Source organism: Perna viridis, chromosome 3 (genome assembly GCF_037379345.1).
Source record: "Perna viridis isolate PV_CMFRI_1.1 ecotype Kerala chromosome 3, ASM3737934v1, whole genome shotgun sequence".
NCBI classification, from domain to species: Eukaryota; Metazoa; Mollusca; class Bivalvia; order Mytilida; family Mytilidae; genus Perna; species Perna viridis.
The window spans coordinates 32,772,977-32,799,079 of record NC_142447.1 but is presented as its reverse complement, the minus strand read 5'-3'; the positions used below and the strand labels follow the sequence as shown (position 1 = coordinate 32,799,079).

Sequence of the window (26,103 nt, the reverse complement as noted above, 5' to 3'; positions counted from 1 at the left end):
AATCTGAAGTTGCGCATTGGTAATTAAAGATATCAATAAGATATAATTTACAATCCAGTTTATTTCTTGGCATTCTGACTCCTACGATTATTCTTTTGAAAGAATAGGAATGAAGGTATTTGAGCAGCAACTGGTACTGTTATTGATTTATACAGAACAGACTATGGGAGTGACAAACCAGATGGTTTTCTTTCCCTGCTAATGTCGTGTCTATCCTTATATCCTTTTGTGGAATGTGATATAATGTTTGTACTCTTGAAATGTCTCCAAATGAAATTTATTACGTAATATTCTTCTTTAAGCAGCTGCTATGTTACATTGAGTGCCAGAATTCACAGACTGAAGCGAGGGAAAAATGTCGTCGTCTGAATAAATCTAGCTAAATATACTATACTATGTATAACGATGTTATGTTAAATAAAATGAAAAAAAAATGAAGTACCTAAATGACAATATACAGTTAAGAGTCCAGTACGATTGCTGTATTCAATGTCTCATTCTCTAAACAGGCGACAGCACAACCACTTATAAACGAATGTAATAAAACAAGCCGTGGACCATTTGCAACTTCTAGTATATGATTGATTGATTGGTTGTTGGGGTGTAATGCCCGAGCAGCAATATTTCAGATATATCCAGGCGATGAACATGAAGTGGATGATTAAATGAACATGAAATGATAATGAAATGAAAAAGGGAATAGGACACAAGGACAATAGGGTCGAAGGGTTTGGATTTCCAGTGGAAATAGGGAGAGTTAGGCGGGGTACAAAGGTTCTTTAACGTGCAAGGAATGTGACATCTTTTCAAACATGTTGCACTCTTATGGTTTGCGGTCAGGTTATCCATATTATTGCCTGACGACCCCAGCATGTAACATGCCACGGGTAACCCCATTCCACCACCTGGGGCACACAACCCAGTTGCTCTGTGAGCAGAGCGCCCTGGTACACGGCCTTGGTTCTGAGCACCACTTAGTGGCCTTTCGCGACTAGTTTACCGCTTCTGCTGGCCTATTTTATACACCCGGAATCGCACGGGGCACTAGTATATAATTGACGTTCGCTGAGTTTCTATAAAGGTTCGAGCAAGCTCTTTTTTCTTTAAGCATTAGTTAGGTTACCTCTGTCATACCTGGCTTGGCCTTATAAATGCAGCTTTAAAAATTGCTTTTCTCGATTTCTTTTTATCTAATGTTTTTGTGTGAGTTGTACTCTCTGATACAGAGTTTTAAAAAGTAGTATATAGCAATACACCCTTATGATCTGGCCTCACTACCAGATATCTACTTTATAGTTATTATTTTATTAGTAGCACTCTCAACTCTTTAGTGTGCGTGTGTGCATGTGTGCGTGCATGCGTGCGTGTGTGTGTGTGCACGCATGTGTGCGTGCTTATGTGTGTGTCTGTGTGATATAAACGCCATAGCTTTCTTGCACTCCTCTCTTCAGGGGTTATTTGAAGGTTATTAAGGGTTTTTTTATTTGAAGTACAGAGTAGTTATTGTATTTGTTGTAGATATTTTGGGGTTATGTCCTTGCATCCACTGTTAAGTTACTAATGTGTGACTATTATTTTATTTGTGAAGTGTAGGTGCATCAGATGATCAGCACTTAAGAAAGATGTCAGTCTTGATGATTACTTTTTAATGAATGATATGCATTTCTATAGAAATGAACACGGAATAAGCCATGTTAACTCTATATATTTTGCCTCCGAGCGTAGGTATGCTTCCAACATAAATGGTACTTACATTTATCTTAAAAATAAATTATTATCAACAGATAAATCTCTGTTTGAAACTTGTTTTTGTTGGTGAGATGTATTTGATTAATTTGCTAAGCTGTAGAAGTTGTTAACCGAAACATGTAGTTCTGCCAAAAATAAGACCAGTATAATTTGAACCTGTGTTAAGGCAATTCAGCGTAAATATAAATGATTTGTTTACATTTCTTTTTCTTTGCATCCATAGTTTACAATTTAAAAATGTTTTTTTCAGACTTGCCAACAAATAAAAATCGTATTTTATTCTTGAATAAGATATTTGTTTTGTAATTTTGAAATAAAAAATCGAACTAAATGTAATGTCATTCCCGTAGCTTTGCAAATGGTTTACGTCATTGCATATGTTAATAGAGTTATCACAAATTAAAAGGTATGAAATACAGAATATGAAAATGTGCAACATATACAATAAACATTAAAAGTAAAGCTGTAAAGTCCATAAATCGCAATACAAAGACAAACTTTAAAACAAAGTGAAACTTCATTTTGTTCTGGAGTTAAAGAGGAATCAAGGGAACCAAGGTTATAGCGGTAATCAAAAGAATGTAATCCAGGGACAAAGACCAGACATGGAAAACAGACATACACAACAAAGAACATGAAGTAATTAAAATCATACATACAAAGTAACAAAAGCAAATGAGCAACTCGGACTCCACTAAAAACTGGGAGCATGGACCAGGTGCACCGGTAGGGTAAGCGTCCTCTAGGAAAACTAGGAAAACAAACATTTTTGTGGACAAGTATCCTCAGTGATGATGTCATTATTTATTAAACTTAAATGAGACATTGTTATAATTTTGAAACGTTGTAATAATTTTGATTTTTAATATCTTGCTGTTCAGTTAAAGGCAATAAATGCCAGTATTTACGCTATCACCCACAAAACGTATTTGGAATTCAAACATAATTTTTTATTACAAAACCTACTTATGGAAAGCGTATTATATGTGAGCATGATTTAAATGCTTAATTCTCATACTTTACTCAAACATGTCTGACTACTTGGTTGGTGAGTAAGCTCGGGGACCTATGGTCAACAAGCAGTGACATAGTCCCACTGAATTAGAAGTTTCGTAGTTTGAATCGCTTTTCCGAAGTTTTTACTACATTTATTTATAAAATTTCCTCAGTTCATAGATAAAATAAGTTTGTTTAACAATCAACTGCTAATAAGTTCCTGTGTTGAATAAACAAAGCTTAATTTGGGTACTTGTATAAATAGCCTTTATGTAGAAATTGAAAAGCTTTTCCTTAAGTCGGTCTTATTTTCTGGTCTTAAACTGTACATACTTTCAACTTACTGTCAAATATTCGATTCTCAATTATAAATCTCTTTCCCTTCTTAGAAACGTCAAACATGCATAAATAACGTAGTATCAAAAAATGCATTCTTGGACCAATTTATAGCATACATTGCACTACTTGATAAAATATCTTCTAGGATTAACTATTGTTTTAAATATTGAACTGCATCAGCGGAATTGACAGGCATTTATTCTGTAATTTAGTTTACAATAGCATTTTCCATTTAATGCCAACAAGGAAAGCTTCTTAAAAGAGTATTCAAGTGAACCAAGATTCTAGCGGAAATCAAAGAATGTAATCCAAGAACAAAGACCAGCCAAAACAGATACACACAACAAAGAACAAAACAAAAACAAATTAATACATAACGAACGTAACAAACGTAAATGAGCAACTCGGACACAACTAAGAACTGGGAGCATGGACCAGGTGCGCCGGTAGGGTAAGCGTCATCTGCTTTTCTCGAAACACCCGCCAAGTTGCGCATAAAAAAAACAAGTCGAGGGTAGACGAAAGAGGGAAGGAAAACTATGCACGTTAAACAAATCAGTTTTTATGGTGCTGGTGGATACACCGTGATGGTCCACGAGTTCATAATGACGACCAAGAAACTTCCGTAGTAATGATTTCAATCTAGTAGCCACATAACCCTGTTCCAGAAGCTTAATTGTAAGAAGATACAAAAAGCCTGCGTAGTTACGGCTTTTTATTTAAAATCAGATAAAAGGGAAGTGGAAAATGCGGAATGAAATGTCATCGCATTTGTCGTATAATTTGGTCAATAACTTTCCTTTACCATCGATCTTTAAGTGTATGTCAAGATATGAGGCTGACTTCACAGTGTCTGTAGTAAAAATATCCTTTAACTCAAATTCTTTGGGTGTAGATACGATGCATCAAATCCTCGAAACGAGGATTTTGTCTGCTGGTACAACATAATTGTCATGTAAAGTAAACATCAGGGTCTTTGTAAACTTATATAGCATTGACACTCATTGACCTACTAAAAAATTTGATATGTTTCAAAATTAAAGACTGCGCAGCCTATACCCACTCTCACAGAGAATCAATGTCTTGTTCTAGTTTTACCCTAGTTTTGTCTTGCGTAGTCCCCCACGGCATTTATAAGAATTTTAAAGTTATGATTCCAATTTATGGAGCATGGTTGACGGTACTTTGGACCTTTAGAAAAGACCTTACGGAGAAATTTGTTTTCGATGATGTTAAAATCTCCTGTAATGACGTGACCAGAAGGACCACATTTGAATGGAGACTTTTTGCAAAAACAGTCAGGTGGTTTAGCCTTGAAGTCTTCAATCTCCAGGTCCTGCAATAGCTTTTTATAATTGAGCGTTTTTGGATGTAATAGGTAAAGAATAGGAATATGAAATATTTGGTATTGAAGTACGGGGTGATTTTGTTCGTTACGTTTTTGTGATGGAGGATGTAACCAAAATTAATTGCATCTATACCTTCGTTGACAAACGACAGTAGAAGAATGATCGTTTTTCTTCATCTTGACCTTTTACACAAACCGGTTTAAAGAGTTTGTGGAAACCAATATCACAAATGATGGCCACAAGTCTATATAATGAGGAGGATTCAGGAACAGAAATGTCAAGACTTGTTTTGTAAAGGGGGTGTTGTACAGTTAGATTTAAAGAGTAGAATTTATTTCGAATGTGATGAAGTCCAAGAGATTTTTGTATAAAAGACCTTCTATGGAGATAATCATGCATCTAATTTGATGGCCACTATACATAAAATAACGAATTGCTGCGAAACCTAATATAGAGGTAAATAAAAGATAATAATACTATTATCAGTGGTATAAAGTTTGGGTTAAATGGATTGCAAGAAAATTGAATCTGAAAGATTTCCTTTCCATGACCTGTAGAATTTATTATCATCCATATTATGGCAAAAACCGTGCCTGTGACAGAGTTATATAATCTCAAATAATAAAATAATAATGTCAAACATGTACTAGTATAAAGAAACCTCTAGGTGAAAATGGCTTAAAGCCTATAGTAGGATAGTACTGATCCAATGCAGCTAGAATCAGTTTTAACTAACTGTAATGGACATAGTTGGACAAATCATTGTTCAAACTCAGTATTTCCTATTTCTGAAGCGAAACTACATAAATGAAAAATACCAATAATATGAATATAACAAATTTTGGTATGCTGTAATTCATTGATGAAGATTGTTTGTTTGTTATTTGCATCTTTCCCAACACGGTGCACCACTATGGTTTGCGGTCAGGTTGTCCGTATTATAGCCCGACAACCCCAGCATGTAACACGCCAGGGGTACCCCATTCCACCACCTGGGGCACACATCCCAGTTGCTCTGTGGGCAGAGCGCCCTAGCCCCCGGTTAGGGTTCTAAGCACTATTTAGTCGCCTTTTACGACAAGCTTAGCGCTGCTGCAGGCCTATTCTTTTCTAAGTATTTAGGAAGTTCAAAATCGAAAATTAAAGTATACACATGAAGCACTCATGACCAAAAATATCGAAAGTGGAAACAATTCCAGCATTGATAAGTGCTACTAGAGAACGTAAAAGGATCTACGTTATTGCAGATCATTCCATATTTAATACGATGAATAAAGTCTCGGTGTTTCAGGGTTTCGAATTTTGTGCGACTTAAAAATTTGGTAAATGAAAAAAGTATGCCATAATCATTATTCACAAAAAAGCTCAATTCAATCGTAGAAAACAAAGTATCACAATACTGAATTCTATACTTGTAACAATTCTGATCGTTTAAATAATTTTCTTTAAAGTCATGTAAGAGTAATCAAGGGTTATAGCGGTAATCAAAAGAATGTAATCCAGGGACAAAGACCAGACATGGAAAACAGACATACACAACAAAGAACATAAAGTAACTAAAATCGTACATACAAAGTAACAAAAGCAAATGAGCAAGTCGGACTCCACTAAAAACAGGGAGCATGGACCAGGTGCACCGGTAGCGTAAGCGTCCTCTGCTTGCCGAGTTGCTCATAAAAAGTCAAGTCCAGGGTAGACAAACGAGGAAAGAAAAACTATGACCCGTTGAATAAATCAGTTTTCATGGTGCAGATGGATACACCATAACGACCCACGAGTTCATGATGATGACCATAAAACTTCTGTAGTGATGACTTCAATCTTGTAGCAACATAACTCTGTTCCAAAAGCCAATTTGTTAGAGTTCAAAAAAGTCTGCGTAGATTCGGCAAGCTATGGCATAAGTCATCACGTTTGTCGTAAAGTTTGGTCAATAGTTTTCCTTTACCATCGATTTTTAAGTATAGGTCAAGATATGAGACTGTAAGTTATGATTAATCTTACAGATACATCTTTCAAAAAAAATATGTATTTTTAATGGTTTCATGATAACAATAACAGTATAAGATCGCTATAATTTATATTCCTTGGCAAAAACTCTTTTAATATACACAAGCGATTGTCATATTAACGAATATATTCTGAACTTTCTACCTTTGATCGGCTACAAACTAGTAGACGTCCGCATCAGTAATGGGGTCAATTTATATGTAATAATAAGACAATTGACAAAAACAAAGTGACAACCTGTCAGCATCCATTTGATGTGTTGTGTATTGGAAATTAAGAAGACGTTTCAGACAGAGTATGAGGAGTGAATATTTCAATGCGACGATTCATGTTACTGTTTCAATTTTGGTCTTCTTTTTTTTTCCATCTGTAATTTAATAGGCATGCATCAATATGCTATGAAGACTGTGCTCATAACAAATAAGAAAAAAAATAATATGCTATATCACAATATTCTTTGTTTCAAAACGAATGCTAGATAATAATTATTAAATTGTAGATGTGCGAGTGCTGCATGATTGTCCCATTGGGAAACAAAATTTGCGTTATTAACATACTGATCTATATTATTAAGTAGAACTCATTTTTGTCAAGTCTAAACTCGTCTATAAATGGTTTGTTTTTGTCTTTTAAACTTAATTCCTGAAGAGTCCAAGATGAATTAAAATACTTTCATGTTATAAACAAACAATTCATGAAAAGTTAATTACCAAAGTTTGTTTTATAAAGAAACAATTCTCTGCTACAAGTGCGAAAGGGTCTTCGTTCTGAATTGATATGTTAATAAAGTAAATGCGTGTATATTGATTCTGCCCAAATAATCTAATGTACATCCATCACAGTTCTGCATCATCCGGTTTGCATCAGCTTGATATACTGCACTGAAACTTTTCATTCGAATTCCAATCAAAATATTTATGGCGTGTTTTTTTTCGTTTATAAATAAGTAATCGAATATCTATTCTGGTACAATGTAGTTCATCAAAGCTTTATCTAAGAAGTTTCAATACATCAAATAGATCCATCATGAGTTAATAAGTGGGTATTTTATATCTCACCAACTTGATAAACGTTTGAACTTGCAGGAGATAATTCATAAATTTGTCTGTTAATTACATACCTGTCAGCGTGAAACTATACAAGCAATAAAATCGCCATATATGTTGAAAAGCTGGCAAATCCGGATAATTTATAGAATGCAAATATTTTTTGTAGATTTTTCCCACTGTCAGTTTAAGAATACTTACAGGTTCAAATAGACTACAATTTCAATATTTGTTGTGTTACATGTGTAACAGTTCCAACACCATCATAATTCTGTTCACTTGATGCTCTCGCTAAAACCACATGAGAGTAATCAAGGGAACCAAGGTTATAGCAGAAATCAAAGGAATGTAATCCAGGGACAAAGACCAGACATGGAAAACAGACATACATAAAGTAACTAAAATCATACATACAAAGTAACAAAAGCAAATGAGCAAGTCGGACTCCACTAAAAACTGGGAGCATGGACCAGGTGCACCGGTAGCGTAAGCGTCCTCTACTTTTTAGAAACACCCGCCGAGTTGCTCATAAAAAGTCAAGTCCGGGGTAGACAAACGAGGAAAGAAAAACTATGACCCGTTGAATAAATCAGTTTTCATGGTGCATTTCATTAAGAAATGGTTTTATTGCAAGTGAGTCAACCTCCTCCTCCAAAATATTGCATTTTCATTCATACACCATAACGATCCACGAGTTCATGATGATGACCATAAAACTTCTGTAGTGATGACTTCAATCTTGTAGCAACATAACCCTGTTCCAGAAGCCTATTTGTTAGAGTTCTAGTGCGATACAAAAAGTCTGCGTAGTTTCGGCAAGCTCTGGCATAACGTATGAGTTGTGATATGAACACTCCATACGCAGGTGCTGAAGGGATGTTGCCACAGATGAAAGGAAAGTTGACAATTCTGAATTAAAAGTCATCACGTTTGTTGTAAAGTTTGGTCAATAGTTTTCCTTTACCATCGATTTCTAAGTGTAGGTCAAGATATGAGGCTGACTTCACAGTGTCTGTAGTACCCTTTATCTCAAGTTCTTTGAAAACACTTTGCTACATATTGAACCATTACTAACTTTTCCTCTGATTAATATTCTAGGAGGGCCTTCGTTCTTTCAGAAAATTTAAGGTGTTTTTATTTATTTGATTGATGTCGAAATTTGGAAGGCTTTTAACCGGATATGAACATAAAACAAACAAAACACGGTATTATAACCTCTCACTACAAGGTACTCCAGGCTGAAGCAAGCATCAAAAAAAATTATACAGCAAAAAAAACTTGCCCTTATAGACTCCAGTAACATAAAAGTAACCTGAAAGTGAAAACGAAACAAGACCTAGAATATCTGAAAGATATAGAAATAATTTTTGTGAACACTTTTTAAATTCTGTTGGCGTTTTCGTCGTAAATTTTACAATTGTGCAGTTAACATCAAAATTAGCAATTTCATGTGTCAACAGCGGCACTGATGCCCTTTCCGACACGTACGGGACTTAAAAATGGAAATAATAAGATTGTTTTTTTTTTAAATTCCGCAATCAAAATAGCATAGTTATGTACTTGATATATCATTCTGAGAAGAACTGTTAGTTGTGCTCTTTAGGATTTGGAAAACCTGTAACCAGTATATAATTTTGGGAAAAAAAGATATTTCTGTTCTTTAATTAAAATGGCGATGACATTTAATTGATCTGAATCAGTTCACGACAGCAACTTTATTGCACATGTTTAACACTTGTAAACAAAACTGATTGACTAATTTATTTTTGAAGTGGCTCGGGAGAAAAATATGATACAACAATTCTATTTTCTGCCAATAAATTTTAAACTTAATGAATAACGAATAGCTTTTATTACTTATTCTAATATTTTTATTAGTTTTCAAATAAGGTTCTCATTGATTTTCATTGCAATAAGACCATGAAATGTATTGTTATGATAAAATTAATATCGCGCTGGGAAAATGAAAATTAATTTTTGTTATATTACATCAAAAAGCCAAATCGATTAATATGCATTATAGGTTGCCTGTTATATGGGACATGTCGGGACCGTACATAGAACTGATAAATTGATGATCATATGACTGTATGCAAATCCGGGAATCTCTTAAGATCCGAATTGAAACAAGAAATATGACTGCCGACATGAAACAATTGTATCAAAGAAAACATTTTGAATGTTAGAAATTACATTTAGTTGATAATGAATAAATTATTCTTGTCGAAGGCTGTCCTGTTCTATTTATATAGCTTCTTTTAAAGAGGTAGATTATAAGTTAATAAATATTTTTTCTCGAAATTCGTTTTTAAGTATTTTCTGCATTCAAGAAAGACTTGATGCAGTATTTTCAACTTTGTTTTTGTGCTTCAATTTAGTTCAATTTCGTCCTCTTGCAGATTACACATGCCTCATATTAAAAGAGTAATCAATGGTATTTGGTATTTTGATAGAAGAGGGCAGGTAAACACAAAAAAGAATGGAATTTTGATTAAAAAAAATGGGGTAATTTTATGAGATATTTTAACACCTGTAATTTGTGTAAAAAGTGAATTATCTAGCATAGATGTGGATGATCCATATAAACCAATAATTTGGATCTCTTTGATATATTTATCCAGAAAACAACAGTTGTAGCCCTTTTGCTACAATTCAGGCGTTTTAGAGTATTCATCGACTTAAAAATATTTCAGAAACGTATTGACTTTGACGGCTGAATGCATTGGTTGTTTTACCTCATAGAAATTGCAGTCTTCACAATTATAGCTACAGAAATATTAACATACGTTCATCTGTGTTAGTACCCGGTTTTGATTTGCTCTGCAATCTATTTCCCTGAATGTTTTAGGACTGTGTCCAACAATAACCGTTTTCGTTTTGCGCCGTCCCTAAATGGATGGCTACAAAATATTATGCTTTTGAATTGATTTTACAAAATTCTTCTTAAGGAGATTTTATCTTTTAATCCTCGTCCGAAATTAAAGAAGCGTTACTGAACCATTAAAAAAATACTGTGACAGGATTTTATTTTTTTTATCAGTCTACAATCAACAAAACATGGTTGTTGCAAAAAATATGTTTTAACCTCAAAATTTCTTGATTTTTTTTTATTGTAAAGAACATGATATATATACAGTTTTAAATCAACTGTAACACTTGATGTTGTCATGGTTTAAGTAGACACTTTGTGACTTCACAATGTCACCTGAGGTAGTTTATGAAATTTCAAAGATATGTCATCTTCTTGAGAGTGCTTCATGTTGATAGCTGTTGAATCTAAATGGAAGCAAATCATCGGCAATATAAGATTTATTATGTTGTAAGTAATCTTCAAAATCCATTCTCGTGAAAATATATTTAGAGCATGTCCGTGGGTAAACCATGCAGGGGACTATTCATGCATACATTTCAAAAATGCAGAAAGCTATTTTTATGATCATTTATATATGATATGATAAAGGTAATGATATTTTGAGTCTTGCCGTTGCCATGGAAACAGGGATATCCCGGATTTCCCAATGTCTATATTTAGATTTTTATCAATTTCAATCACCACATTAAAATATTCATCTCATGTCAAAAGAAAATATCGCATTGAAGGTCTAGAAGGCATTTGGCAGTGATATCATGTTATTTAAATGGAAATCACATAGTTTTCAAAAAAAAATCAAAATTTGAAAAAAATATACACATTTTATGTGGAAAAAGATACAATTTTACCCCAAAATATGGATATTTTGAAATTCGTCGCCAAGGCTGATACAACCTTCAAATTATTTTATTATCCGTCTGAGCATTAGTTTTGGAGTACTCTTAAATGAGTTAGAAGAAATTTTGAGGCAAATAGAAAATAAAATTTAAAAAAAGGAGGGGCGAAAATGCCATCATATATCTTTTGATCAAAATTTCATGTGTGATTTTTTTTATCAACATTAAATAAAAGTGTATTGAAAAACCTCTAAAGATAGCCATTTTAATACTTTTATGACAATGTTCAATCTTATTAGCACAGAAATATGTTCAATGGAAACCATACAAGACAAGTTCACAAGACTATATTCATCATCTGTAAATAACGATTTTGTATGAAGTAATTGTGACTTCGTCAATGAAGCATACTAGGTGCTTATATATTTGCATAAATACTAATTGTCTGTATAATTTATGTTTATTAATATATTTCATGCAACAACAAGAAGTAGAACAGGAATAAAAGCCTGTTCCTTTATAATAGTATATTTTCTATGCATCGTATGAAGTGTTGTCACACGCACATTCACTCCATAACCCCACTTTTTTATATAGAACATAAAAAACTACAAATTAGAACGAAGACAGTGAAAAGTTTTAATTTGGAATTAATGTGGAGTGGTGAAACATATAAATGTTGATAAAAGTGCTGGCGCGTTTTCAATAATAATTGATCTTCCCAACTTTTTTAACCTGATTGACCATAATTTATTAAATTGATTGTTGTTTTTTTTTTTCTCATATTTCTCTATTTCCATTCAATTAGCACTTATTAAGAATACCTCCAACAGTATAGGGTCAAACCAAAACAGTTGTTATTTTCTATGGAACATATAGCAATATGATCTAAACTAGACACCGGTGATATGGCACATCCTAGTTGGCCCCGCTATGTGAAGACCAATATGTACACACTATTTGTTTTTGACACATGTAAAACATTATTGATAGACAAAACATATTGAACACATGTATAAAATGGTGAACAGTCAAAGTTATAGGTTTATCATCCACAATATTCTACACATCACCTAGCAAAGGCTATCTCGTACAGATACTGCTCGGACAATAAAGCCCCATTTAAAAAAAAAGATTTGACCTCGAGGTCAAAGTTTAAGGTCGTATGTTAATATCAATAGTATGCAATACATCGTCTTGCAGTTGTATATCTTCTGTCAAATTCCAAAAGGCTATCTCCAAAGAAAACCAAGTAACAGCTTGGACAAGACAGTCCCATAATTTGTCACCGAGGACAAAGTTCAACATCCATGGTATACGACACACTGTCATGAGGTGATCTAACCACATGCCAAATATGAAAAAAATACCTCAAAAGACAACTAAGTTGCGGCCCGGACAAGACGGACAGACTGATTACTATAGGACGACCGCCACTTTTTGTGGTTAGGCCTTGATTAAATGTTCATGTCCGGGTGTTGGTGGATGTAAATTGGTCTTTATAAACATGATAAACTTTATAAAACCTAGAATACATCACTATTGAGTGTGTACAGACACAAAAAGACAGGACATTATTTTTAAGTTGACCAGAACAGATTTAATCATTTTTTTTATTGAATAGAGAGACAGCAGTTGACACTGGATTGTACTAGTTTATATTAGGCATGTGCTACTGGATTGTACTAGTTAATATTATTCGTGTGTTGATTATTTTGTACCATGAGTCTTGAAAACATAAGTAATCAACTATTACATAGTTCGCCTTGTATGCTAACATATATTTATAGGTAAATAATGTCAGCTGAAAATGCAATTCGATCAACAATGATATACAGGTCATGGTGACCTAATGTGACCTAGATGCTGATAGATAACTATAGATGTATCTTCATGCAACTTTATATCACTCTAGTATATGTAGTACATGAGATATGGCTATGTTGGATGACAAAAAACAATAGATGTTTCTGTTTGTACTATAGTACATGTAGTTGTTGAGATTTGGCTAGGTTGGATGTCAAATCACTGAAGCGTAAAAGTCAGGTCACAGTGACCTAATTTGACATGGATGCTGACAGACAACAATAGATGTACCTGTATGCAAGTTTGCATCACTCTAGTACAAGAAGTTGATAAGTAATGCCAATGTTGGAAGTAAACCTTAATTAAGCATTAAGTTATATGTAAATCCATACCAAGTCACTCGAGTGTGAAATATAGGTAACATTGACCTAATTTGATCTGGATGCTGGTAGACAACCATAGATGTTCTTGTATGCAAGTTTACATCACTCTAGTACAAGTATTTACTAAGTTATGACAAATTTGGATGTAAACCTTAACCAAGTCCTAGGTTGGACGTAAACTTTAACCAAGTTGATGAAGCATGCAATATGTCTTAATGTGACAAAATTCTACTCTATTGTAGTCCAATTCTAAAAGATGAAAATGTTCTATTTAACAAGCAAATATAGTTGCCCAAAATTTTGTGGCGCTCAGGCCTGTTTAGAAGTATAATGTCATGTAAAACCTAAGCACCATGTGATACAGTCAAAAATATTGGAAATAGCTGAGGTGTTTTACAGACCATGCATTAATTACACTGGCCAGGTCATATCACATTTTAAAAGAAATCGGGAAAATAATACATAGGTATAAATGGTTGATTGATTGATTGTTTGGATTTAACGTCCGAGCAGCAATATTTCAGCTATATTCAGACGATGAACATGAAATGGATGATAAAATGAACATGAAATGATGATGAAATAAAAAAAAAGGGATGGGACACAAGGATAATAGGATCGAAAAAGTTTGATTGCCACTAGAAGAAGGGAGGGAAGGGTAAGGTTGGGCAATTTAGCCTCCTGTGGCGGAGCGCAAAGGTTCCTACTCCTATCGAATACCACAGCAGGGTTCTTTAACGTGCGAGGAACGTAACATCTTTCCCAACACGGTGCACCACTATGGTTTCTGAGCACTATTTAGTCGCCTTTTACGACCAGCTTAGCGCTGCTGCAAGCCTATTCTTTTGACACGCGGACCTGCGCGGGGCAATTATAAATGGAGAAATCTGCTAATTCTATATGACTATAATGAGTGGATAAAAAATAAAGCGAATACGTTTGTTTTTTATTGTCTTTATTGCCATTGAACATTATACAATTAAATATTTTTTTTGGTCGAACAAAACAATTTTTTTATAATTGTTCTACAATCAAATTATAAAAAATGGAAACAATAGTGCCTAAAATCTTCACAAATTAACCTGGAGTAGCAAATAAACGTGAAAATAATAGATGATGGTTTTAGATGTTCTAATGATAATTGATATTTGTTGTTGCTACATGAATTCACTCGCTCATTTTAATTTACCTAATTCGTTGTGTTTTTGTGTCGATGATTTAAATATTCCGCGCTACAAGATTATGAATCTCTTGGGATAACCTAGGCATGATCACAGTAGCGGAGGCGTGTTAGATTTAAGTTGAAATTTATACTCCGGTGTAATCGAGGGATTTGACTTTCTTTCGAAATTACTTATTTGGTCGTAAAACTGCATTTTCAAATCCGCTTGAACACCAACGCTGATAATTTTACTTCATGGAATTTGTATGATAGTAGTTACATGTTAGTAGGGAAATATGGATTTAAGCACGGACCTCTCTTTCGGTGATATCAATTGTAAGTACCCAAAAATTGTACTCGGTATATAACTGTATGATTTCATTAATTGGATTCATATACAATTACCCTTTTTCTGTGTACTTAAATAATTGTTAACCTTGAAATAGCCACTTTTGAATATTTTTCATTTAATTATCAACTAACATAGCTACACCATTTTGTGACTTTCATTGATTCCGCCAATAAATACCGTACAAAAAATGTTACGTTGTACTACTTAGTTATCAAAGTCGTGGGGTGGCAACTCGATGGGCAATGTATGTAAATGTTGAGTTTTCTGTATAAATGTTGCAATTTCATAGTTTTTTCAAACTGTTTCCCTTTATGTTGTTTCTGTGTTTCTATTTAAAGTTTTATAAAAGACATTCAAAGGTTATAGCCAGAGATGTAACCAATTACAGGATTCGCTTTCTTGTCTATTCAGGTAATAAATTCCCGTTTTATCTTTTGTTCTTTCTCCTTTCTTTTATACATTTGCCGCAAAGATCTTGAGAAAAAAGGATACTTCAGTAATTTTGAAGTCATGACGCTTTATACCTTGACCTACTCTTAGAGTTCTATGGAAAGAGAAGACCAAAGTACACCACAAATGTAATTACTCCTCAGCCCGTATCGTCACCTTTCCTTTCATCTCCGGCAACATCCCTTCAGCACCTGAAAATAGAGCTTTTATACCACAGTATATACGTTATGTCAGAGCCTGGCCAAAGTATTTTTGTACCGCGCTAGACTTCTTGCTGTAAGGCTTCTTGAAATTCTACAAGATTAAAGTCAAAACTAGAAAAGTTTTACGGTCGTCATCATGAACCAGTGGATCGCTGTGGTGTGTCCATCTGCACCATTAGTACCGATTTGTTTATGGTGTCATAGTTTTTCTGTCCTCTTTTTTTCTATCCCTTATGGGACTTTTCAAATTCAATTCGAAGGATGTATCTAGAAAAGCAGAGTATACTCACAATGCCGGTGCACCTGGCCAATGCTCCCAGTTTTTAGTGGAGTCCGGATTGATCATTTTCTTCCTTCCTTTGAGTGTTAATATGATTTCTGTGTCAGTGGAGTTTGGGTTGCTCACTTACTTCCTTTCTTTGAGTGTTATTATGATTGTGGTGTTAGTGGAGTCCGGGTTGCTCATTTACTTCCTTTCTTTGAGTGTTATTATGATTGTGGTGTTAGTGGAGTCCGGATTGATCATTTACTTCCTTCCTTTGAGTGTTAATATGATTTCTGTGTCAGTGGAGTTCGGGTTGCTCATTTACTTCCTTTCTTTGAGTGTTATTATGATTTCGATGTTAGTGGAGTCCGGGTTGCTAATTTACTTCCTTTCTTTGAGTGTAATTATTACGATTGCTGTGTGTGTCGTAGTCTTTTCATCCTTGAATTAAGCTCTTTACGATTATCGTTGATCGAATAACAGTTTCCTTTATATCCCTTTGTAGGACATCGTGTTTATATATTGTAACAAATATTTATTTAAGCCAAAATTACAATAATTGCCCCGTTACAGTGTGAATAATTAATGCATTGCATAACAAGCACTCTATAAAATAAAAAGTTTATTCTTTGTTTTCCTTATCCAATACCCTATTTGATAAATAAATTTTAGAGGTCAAGGAACTTGTAGACCTCTGCTATTAAATGATTAATCATTGACGTCATTTCGAATAGTGCGTAAAAGAACGGTGACTAGATTTGTCCAAAATTATGTCACATTTATTCCGGCCATTGATGAGTCTGGATATTTTATAAATATCCCTAGAGTAAGCAAACTGTTAGTGGATCATATGTTTGATTGGATTTGATGTCAATCAATTGCCAAATTTATAAAAACAGTCGCGGGTGTAAAGAATGTTGCTGATTTGATTTGGAGTGCATATTTTTTCTTAATAGCATAGAAAAAATGTACATATACCAGATTAAATGTCGAATTATCAAAATATCATAATATCACATAACATTTGAACACTCTTTAATCTTTATATTTGTGGTATTACGAATCATTTCGTAAGTATTCATGATCAGTTGTATCATTGGCTAGGACAAATTGCAAACCGGACACATGATGAGCTTGTTGAAAAGTAGGGGTCGTAATCCCTACTGGTAAAACCAGGCTAAACTCATCATAGCGCTTCATTTTCATTGATTGATTGATTGTTGGGGTTTAACGCCCGAGCAGCAATATTTCAGCTATATTCAGGCTATGAACATGAAATGGATGATAAAATGAACATGAAATAATGATGATGAAATGTAAAATGGGATGGGACACAAGGATAAAAAGGTCGACAAATTTTGATTGCCACTGGAAATTTAGCCACTTTTGGTGGAGCGCAAAGGTTCCTACTACGATAGACTACCCAGCAGGGTTCTTTAACGTGCAAGGAACGTGGCATCTTTCCCAACCACTTTGGTTTTCGATCTGGTTTTCCAGAATGTAACAGATGCCAAGTACCCAACCCAGTTGCTCTGTTGTTTCTGGACACTACTTAGTCACCATTTACGACAAGGTTAGCGCGGTCCCGCACGGAGTCGTCATTTTGAAGGAACCTGGATTGCTGATTTACATCTAGTTCTATATGGTTTTTTTATGATATTTAGCATGATAGAGTGATATCTACTAACCTGGAAAATCAAAATAAATGGTATGTCAGTTACTTAACAATGACACATTTGATGACTTTAATGTGACCGCATTACACTTTTTAAAAAATTAAAAACTCCAAAATGCAATCAAGATTCTTTATAAGTGATATTTTCTATGAACAGGCTGTTAATCGTACAAATTAAAGAAAAGGTTGAAGGTTATGAAATATGAATTGACAGTTGACAGTTAATGCTTGAAGTATCTGCTAAAATTGTTCACGTTTATCTGAGAAAAAAATCTCTTTAACGAATATAACGAGAATGTATATGGTGAATATGTCAAAGAGACAACACACCTATGGATCTTCAATGAATGATGAGGAAATCCTCACACCACAGGGCAGGCTGCAGCTGGCCCCAAACAACAATATACACAGGTACAGCGAAATAGTTGCCCTAAATACGCCAGAAACATAGAAGTAAACTGAAAGTGAAAGCAAAACAATATATACAGAGGCCAGAAATTCCTGACTTAGGACAGAGGTGCAGTATAAAAGTACGTTGGCTTGATCACAGCCCTCCCCTCCTTAAATCTGGCCACTGTAGAAAAATATTACACAATTAAACACACATTCAGTTCAAAAAGGTCGAAATCCCTTGTTAAAACAGAAATAAAGAAACTGAATGTATATTTTATTCGGTCCTTGCTTTATTGATCGTTTACTATGACTTTTCTGAACGTTTTCTCTTTGGTTTTGTCATGTTGGCTGACTCAATTTCCGATTCACGAACTTATGTGGCTTTGACCATATGTGGTTATCCTTGATTTCATTTTATAATATGTGTATTATTGCTACACAAAACTCTCTGCTTATGTATTGTACTGTAAATTTGATTAGACACTAAGTTACATTAAGAGTAACAACATTTGAACGAATTTTTAACACTCTTTGCCCTCTCTAATGAGTCTTGTCAATTTCACATGACTTTCACATGAAGAAATTCGTATTTATTACGCATTTGCATGAATTTCATGTGAACTGCTCACATGGAGTTCATGTCGAATGAACATCTTACGAAAACCACCAAAAAATCATGTTCATGTATATTTAATACTAAGCTTTTTTACCGTTACAAAACTTCGATACAAAAATATAATAGCACGTGCAGGTTCTTAATTAAAATGATATTCCCACCAGTTTTTTTTTTCACGGAAATATACTCTGTAATGAACACTTTTTCAAACAAAATCCGATGGATTTACCGACCGCCCTCAATAGATATATTAGTTAAGGATATGGTTTTTCAAAAGCCTTTCAGAACTTACTTAAAGGTGCGTTTACACTTGTGGAAAACATTTTAGTGATCTCTGAAAGTATTGAAATAGTTTGTATTCATGTGATACATTGGTGCATTTGTTACGTTTCACCATATCTGTTCTTATACTAACAGTTTCGTTTAGGGAGCAATGCCAACCATTCGATTTTTTTTTTTTTTTTTTTTTTTTTTTTTTGGGGGGGGGGGGGTGTGCTAGTATCACAATTTTTATCCTGCTTCTTATAGGCCCCGGTCCTTTTACTTCGGCGCCGGTAGTTCTTTCCTTTATTTAAATCTAAACAGAAGTATTAGGACAATTACAGTTCTTGTCTTTATTTTTGAAGGAGATTTTCACAGTTTAGTATTATTATTATTTATATATTTAATCGTACGTTTTTCCTCAAAAAAGCCGTTTTGCATACATTAAGCACGTGGTTATACCATGTCACTTTTCTTCTGAATATTTTTGGAAACTACAAGCAAGTGATTAATGTCCTAATGTAGGCGGACTATTCCATTATATAATTTTTAAGTTCTAGAAATTGAGTATTTTTTGTCATGCCTTAAAATAAATTCATAGGAATAAGTTGATGCCATTCAAATTGGTATTTAATATCCTTTTTGTTAGTGAGGTGTCTGATTAAATAGGGAAATGATCGATGGGATGGTAATAAACTGTGTGTCGTGGAGTAATTGTTAAATATACCATAAACATTTTACAATCATGAATATCATTTAGTAACGGATTCACAAAACTGTATTCAATTGCTGTAAAGTTTTAAAATTCGTAAGCCATTTGCTTCAGTTTCAATCTTTCGATATTATATGGATTAGTAAGACAGAATGACTTATATTTTATAGCACGAAAAAAATCTAGTATATATATTTTTTTTCTTTTTTATTTGTTATTTTCGGTAGGTGTTTATTTTTTTATTTATTTATTTTTTTATTTTTTTTTTTGGAGGTGGGGTGGGGGTGGATGTTTGTATGTTTGAATAACTTCTAGGCCATTTAAAATATGTTTACTTTAAAACACATACAAGGTACTGATAGATAAGATCTAAGTATGTATGAGTATAGATCATGAAAGTTTTGTCGTTACCATAAATGTTTTGTTTCGTTTGATTTTGTTTTGTTTTGTTTTTATTTTGTTTTCGTTTTTTTTTGCCTGTTTTTGTTATGTTCTGTTGTTTTTTTTTTTGTATTTTGTATTTTTGTTTTGTTTTGTTTTGTTTGTTTTTGTCATTGTCATTAATTTCAACTAAAATATGTTCTAATGGCTGTTTAAAGCAGTTAAGACTGATTAAATTCATAATATATCGCCAGGAATTACTAGCCGGTTCTTTCTCTGAATGTTTGCACCATTAAAAAAACTTTGGTAGATATATCAATATCTTTGCAGTCCATATATAAACGTTTTAATAGAACTTAATATGTATGTCTGTAGTTTGATTTGAGCAAATGGTTTCATCGATTTCGTTGCACAATTAACATCTTTTTTCAACAGGTCAACGTTCGCTCTGTGGAGCCAGGAACCATTCCATATCTGCTTTTTAAGAGTATTCCTGTAAAAAATGTACAAATACAATAGACTGATTTTTTTACGTTCGCTAAATGTTTCTTCATAATTTTTATAACTAAAAGATACTTTGGTAACGGCGTAATATCAATATTTATTCATAACTGAGTATACAGCCTTCTTCCTGCAAAGTGTCCGTTTTAAATGCATTTTATTGATTACAATGAGATCATACACAAACAGATTCACGTCCATCGACCTTTTTTCTCATCACTACATGCATCGTATTTTCAATTAGTTTCCGATTAAGTCTTCATCGCGTGTTTATTTCCCATAATGTACCTAGCACAAATACTGAGAGACTTGTTTTGTATTCCACTGACATATGTCTCCTGATAACAAAAGTCACCAATCAAACAATAGTTGCTTATGTAGAAGGCATTATCATCCTACTAAGGGGACCGTGATATTGCCTGAAACGTTAAAAATAAAAATGTATCGAGCCTCAGCAATGGGCAATATCAGTATCAAAAGCAAAATCACTTCCTAAGAGCATTCTATTTTATTTTATTTTTATTTTATTTTTATTTATTTATTTATTTATTTGGTAATGCCCGCTAAACAATAAGAATAATTCATTCATCTCTGATATGAAATAATTATAATATTTCATCCATGAAACGTTTCTTTGATACAGTTCATTTTAAGTTAATTTACAAGTAATAAATTCAACTCCAATCTTTGGTGTACACGTTCAAGATTTTTTTCAATTGATGGGATAAATGTTTCGGGACTGGAGATCAGCTGGGGAACATTGCTATATCATTACAACAAATTTTTTATAGTCATTGTCTTAAGTCCCAATGCATATAAAATTCAAACACTAACAATGGCAGTTGGGTTAATGTTCATGAAAAACCTACCAAACAAACAGTGCTTTGTTTGATCTACATACACTATATTTTTACGTAACTACTATAGTCCTTTCTGCATACAGATCTGTATTTTGGTGGAAACCATATATGTATCTCATACTCAAATCAAGTACATCAAGAACGATAACTCTTGCATAGTGTCAATTTCATCTACAAAATTAATCACGTATAACTGTTTCTCATAAATGCAACAATGGCATGAAGAACAAATATTTTTATGTGGTCTGTAACTATTTCTGAATAAGAAATAAATGTGAGTTCGTCAGTTTTTGAAATCCATCAATCACTTCCTGTCTGATATGTGTAAATACTGCTACTTAAATATGAAATAAAGCAGTTCTAAGCTCACATCGACTGTGTCATTTTGTTAACAGTCAATCGCCGTCGACAGTTGACTTTTGACGTCTTTCCTGAAACTATATTTTGTATTACGGCCTTATCTAGTCGTTTACAAGTTCTACTATGGTTGATTGATAAAAAGTATATAATTTTATGAACTATTGAATTTCCAGTGACGAGCACATGCTCGCATTTTATTGAAAATAATTTCATATGAGACTATATTGCTTTAATCAATTACTCCATGATTACTGTATTCAATTTCAATCTAATAACGTACCTGTAGGCTACATAAACTTATGTAAATCTCCACCATTAACGCTCATTTCATTTGCCGTATTTCTAACCGAGGTCATAAACACAATTGAGTTTGTTCTACAATGAAATGTATCATATAAGAGGTCAGCAAGAGAAAACTTGCAAAGCTGCCAAACATATAACCTCAAACATTCTCTGGCGATTGGTACTACTATTAACTATTTCAAATCGGAATTTTGAAAACTCATATTGTTTTTTATCATTATTTTGGGAGTTTGAAATATCTCATATGAAAAAAAAATCAAAATTCTAACATAACTTGGCAGATGCACAAATTGTTCTTTTGATGTTTTATTGATAAACTTCAAGAGAAAAAAATATAGATTCTTTATTATATGTTGCGTGAATAAAGTGTAAGCATGCTCATTGTTCTTCAATTATGTATATATATGGTCACCAAGTCAGTTCATAGGCTGCAATTCATTTGAATAAAGTTCATGAATCTTTTAATATGTTATCATAAGATAACTGACCTATTAGGTAACCTCCGTGAATGTGTTACATGTAACAAATCAAAATAACATGGTTGTACAATGAAAGTGTGTCAAACGAATGGACCACCATTTCATTTTGATAAGTCAATGCAATGAACATGGAAACGGACAGACCTTGTTTACACAGTCCTCTTCATTTGAAACACAGATATGGCTGTTTTCCGATGTACAGACAACCGCGACAGCAATGCAAAGATTTGTGATGGCGATCGATGGAAGACTAATGAATAAGAATAGACAAAATGATATCTGCAATAGGGTTGTTGATTTTTCTTGGTTGCAAACTAATTGAGCTAATGGAAAATTTAACTACCATAATGAGAAAGGGTTTCATATTAGGTTATTATTCAGTAATGGAATATAATTTCGAAGTATCTCTGTCGTAATATTCCCGTTTGGGAATTTTAATTCGGTTAACATTAACCATGCTCTATGAAGAGGTGCATAACTCAAACCAGATAATGAAGTTTCAATCAAGTTTTGACATCATAATGCCATATTTAGTGTTTTCTTTGAAATAATAGCATTTGTTTTCCACATTCGTTGTCTATCAATATAACCATTGACATTAGAAATCTTACTGTAAACAGACGCGTTTTTTATTCTTTGCTATCTCCGTATTCCTAATCGCAGCGATTACTGAAATGATGTTTACTGCTTATGTACGGAAATGAAATGTCTAGTTATATTGTCACCCTTTGTGGATGAAATTTAATTTCGTAGCTCTCTTGATGCAAAAAGTGGAAGTAATGCCTATTCACTCGGAAACCTAAGTCTATGAATTACAATTTGTGGCGGTATTCAAGTGGAGCAGGCGACAATAGGTTGTTAATACGTCGCTTTTTAATTCCGTTAATATGTATATTTTCCTTATAACAATATATTTGTTGCTCGACCAGTTGCTTGAGAACTTTATCTAATGAGATACGGATACCGTATTTGGATTAGATATACAGGAAGTCAACAGAGAGAATTAATCGTGATCAAAAGTGTTGAAACGTGAAAACCATCAATAGTGTTGAGTCCGTGTCAAATACTCGTTATTGTCGGAATGGGTTTGTTTTACTTTATGGTTTAGAACTAATGGCAAATATAAAACAATTAGCGACCATGTGACGTTGTTGAAAACCTTCGTTTTTTTAAACATAAAAACTAACAATAGCTTACGCGTCACGCCGTTATCTGATGCTAATACCTAATGCTGTTTTAGGTGTTGCAGATATGTGGCAAGTCTTTAAAACCATATTCCAATACTAATCCGATAGGACAATATTTTTGTAACATTTTTACTGTCACGTGGATCGCCGCCACTGCTTTGATTTCTTCATTTATAATCACCTATCGATGGAGGTGAAAATGGAATTATTGATATTGCTGCTAACGTCAGATCGTCTTCAACGACTTCCAGTAATGACAACGTATCTCAGTAATTAACCAAAAAGGATAGACAGTCGGTGAATATAATAGTTCTTCCATCTGTTTACGCCTAACGATGCCTTAACAACCATTTAACGCGACATGCAATTTACTGGCATGCAGCGGTCAATAAGGATAACTTCATATTTAAATTAAACAATTGGTGGCATCACATAGTCATGTCATATCATCTAAAAAGGGAATTTTTAGAAAAATGGATGTCAGTTCTGAATCGTGATAGCGATGATCCTGAAATGGATGAGAAGGTAGGTTCAAACACAATGTCAGAGTATATATTTCATTATGAATGTTTTGTTTAGCTCTTACTTAAACCGTAACGTTACCTTGTTTCCAAGGGTTCAAATGATTGACACAGGTTCGTTTTGGTTTTAAATTCAAACGTTCATTTTCAGTGTTGTTGTTACAGAAAACATACATTAATTTATTAATGAACAGTAATTCTCATTGTTTATTGAATCTGAACCTATTAGACATGTTTTTTTTTAAACTCGCTCTTTTTCGCAAAATCGTAAACTCGCTATCATGCTTCTTATAAACGTTCTATTTTACTGGAAGATGGACAAGATAAATCGTGTACAATATGTTGTACTAAAATATAGCATATGTTCTCCATTTTTACGGAAACGCCAAAATAAACAATTCTGGAAAGCAAAAATTATATCTCAATAAATTGTGGTAAAAATGGAAAGTTTATTTTTTCGTGTATCCATCTAGCTTGGTTTAAGAGATGAAAGGATTGGAAAGAAATATAAAACACAAACTTCAATCAACTGAAAGATCGTATATTTACATAGACCTCGGCTTATAATCCTCAGATCATTGCTGGGATTGAGTGTTGATTTTTGTCCATTAACTGAAGTGGTCTAAAACAAAATTCACAAAATAAAATATGAAATAAATATGAAACGTATAAAAATTACAGCTACCGATGGTGCTTATACGTGTATCAAGTAAGCTTTTGAAATATTTCCTCCAATTCCAAAATACTTACTGCAAGACCCCCTCTTTTGGTGATAATATACAGTAAATGCAGCTCAAAGAAATCTGTTAATTTATGGAGTCTGACCGAATATTCTTTTCTTCGAGGCTTTCATTCTTTTTTGATCCGACTTGGTTTAGTTGTGTTTTATCACTTGCAGTACCATTAAGGGATTACCATTTCTCTATCTAAGGTTAACAATACCAGACATTATTCGAACATTTGCTCGTAAAAAGATCAGTTGTATTCATAAATTGTCATGTCTTTTGTTGCCGATGTTCCTTAGCATTAAATGATTACGTTAGTCAGAGAAGTGTATATTAGAATAGGGCTCGCAGCACGTGTAGCGCTTGAAGCCTCTTACAGGACGCTAAAACGTTACCGTGAGTTCTTCAGGGCTCGGTAAATTCTCAGTGGTAGTATTCTGAATTTTGTCAATAGCATTTTGCTCTACTGATGCACTTCCAAAATCGTCATATCAATGTTTGACATTTAGTCAAGTCTCTCTTTCTCCCCAGTGTATTGTTCCGAATAATTGTTTCTCTTAAATAAATGGAAGGTTACCATCAATTGTTCGGTTTTATGTATATATATATACGCGATAAACAGGCTCTAATAGTTTACAAAGAGACCAGATAACTAGATAAAGAAACACGACTCCGTCCACTATCTGTCTTCCCTGTCAATGGTAATGACCTATTCCCTTCAGTCCATCTTTTATGGCACTTTCATGCTTGTACAAAATGATTCAGACAGTAACTCGATATTGTCACGGAGTCATTTAATTTGCAACTTATCTTTTTTCTTTCCTTACCGTAAGATTAAAAAAAGTTAATGGCCTTCCGAGGTTGATAGAAAAGCCAATAAAATTTATTGCCGTTTTAAAATAGCAAGAAGATGGACAAGGGCTATTGTTTCTATAAACTTAAGAAAACATGAATGTAAACATGGCTTAAAACTTGTTGTGCAATATCTGTGATGACTAATATCAATGTCATTGGTTTTAAATTAAAGCACTGAGCCGTTGTAAAGTACTATAAACCAATAAAATAGGCAATGAAACATCAACTGAACAGCTATTCAACATCCTGTCATCTAATTGTATGTGATAATGTTTGCTTCCTATTACATTTGTCAAGTTAGGGTCTTAACAACGATCTAAACTTCTCCCTGTACTGGTGTCTCACTTGAACTATCAGGTATAGTGTTGCGTTTTATTCATCTCTGAATTGTACAATGAGGATATATGTTAAGCCGTTACAGTTTCCTATAAAGGCGGACCTTTCTTTACTGGTCTG

General features: G+C 33.6%; 1 protein-coding gene across 5 annotated transcripts in view; it reads left to right on the top strand.

The window, feature by feature from the left end:
• The window catches only part of LOC148621921 (uncharacterized), a 74,027-nt gene that overhangs the window by 5,008 nt on the left and 42,916 nt on the right, over nucleotides 1–26,103 (top strand). For 4 of the 5 annotated variants that reach the window (XM_088576781.1, XM_088576778.1, XM_088576780.1 and 1 more), the window contains exon 1: nucleotides 23,508–24,071. The exons of the other annotated variant lie outside the window; for it this stretch is intronic. In XM_088576781.1, the coding sequence (XP_088432907.1) occupies nucleotides 23,985–24,071 (87 nt within the window). In that variant the 5' untranslated portion in view covers nucleotides 23,508–23,984. Of the gene's footprint in view, nucleotides 1–23,507; nucleotides 24,072–26,103 lie in introns of those variants that run through there. 5 annotated transcript variants of the gene reach the window in all.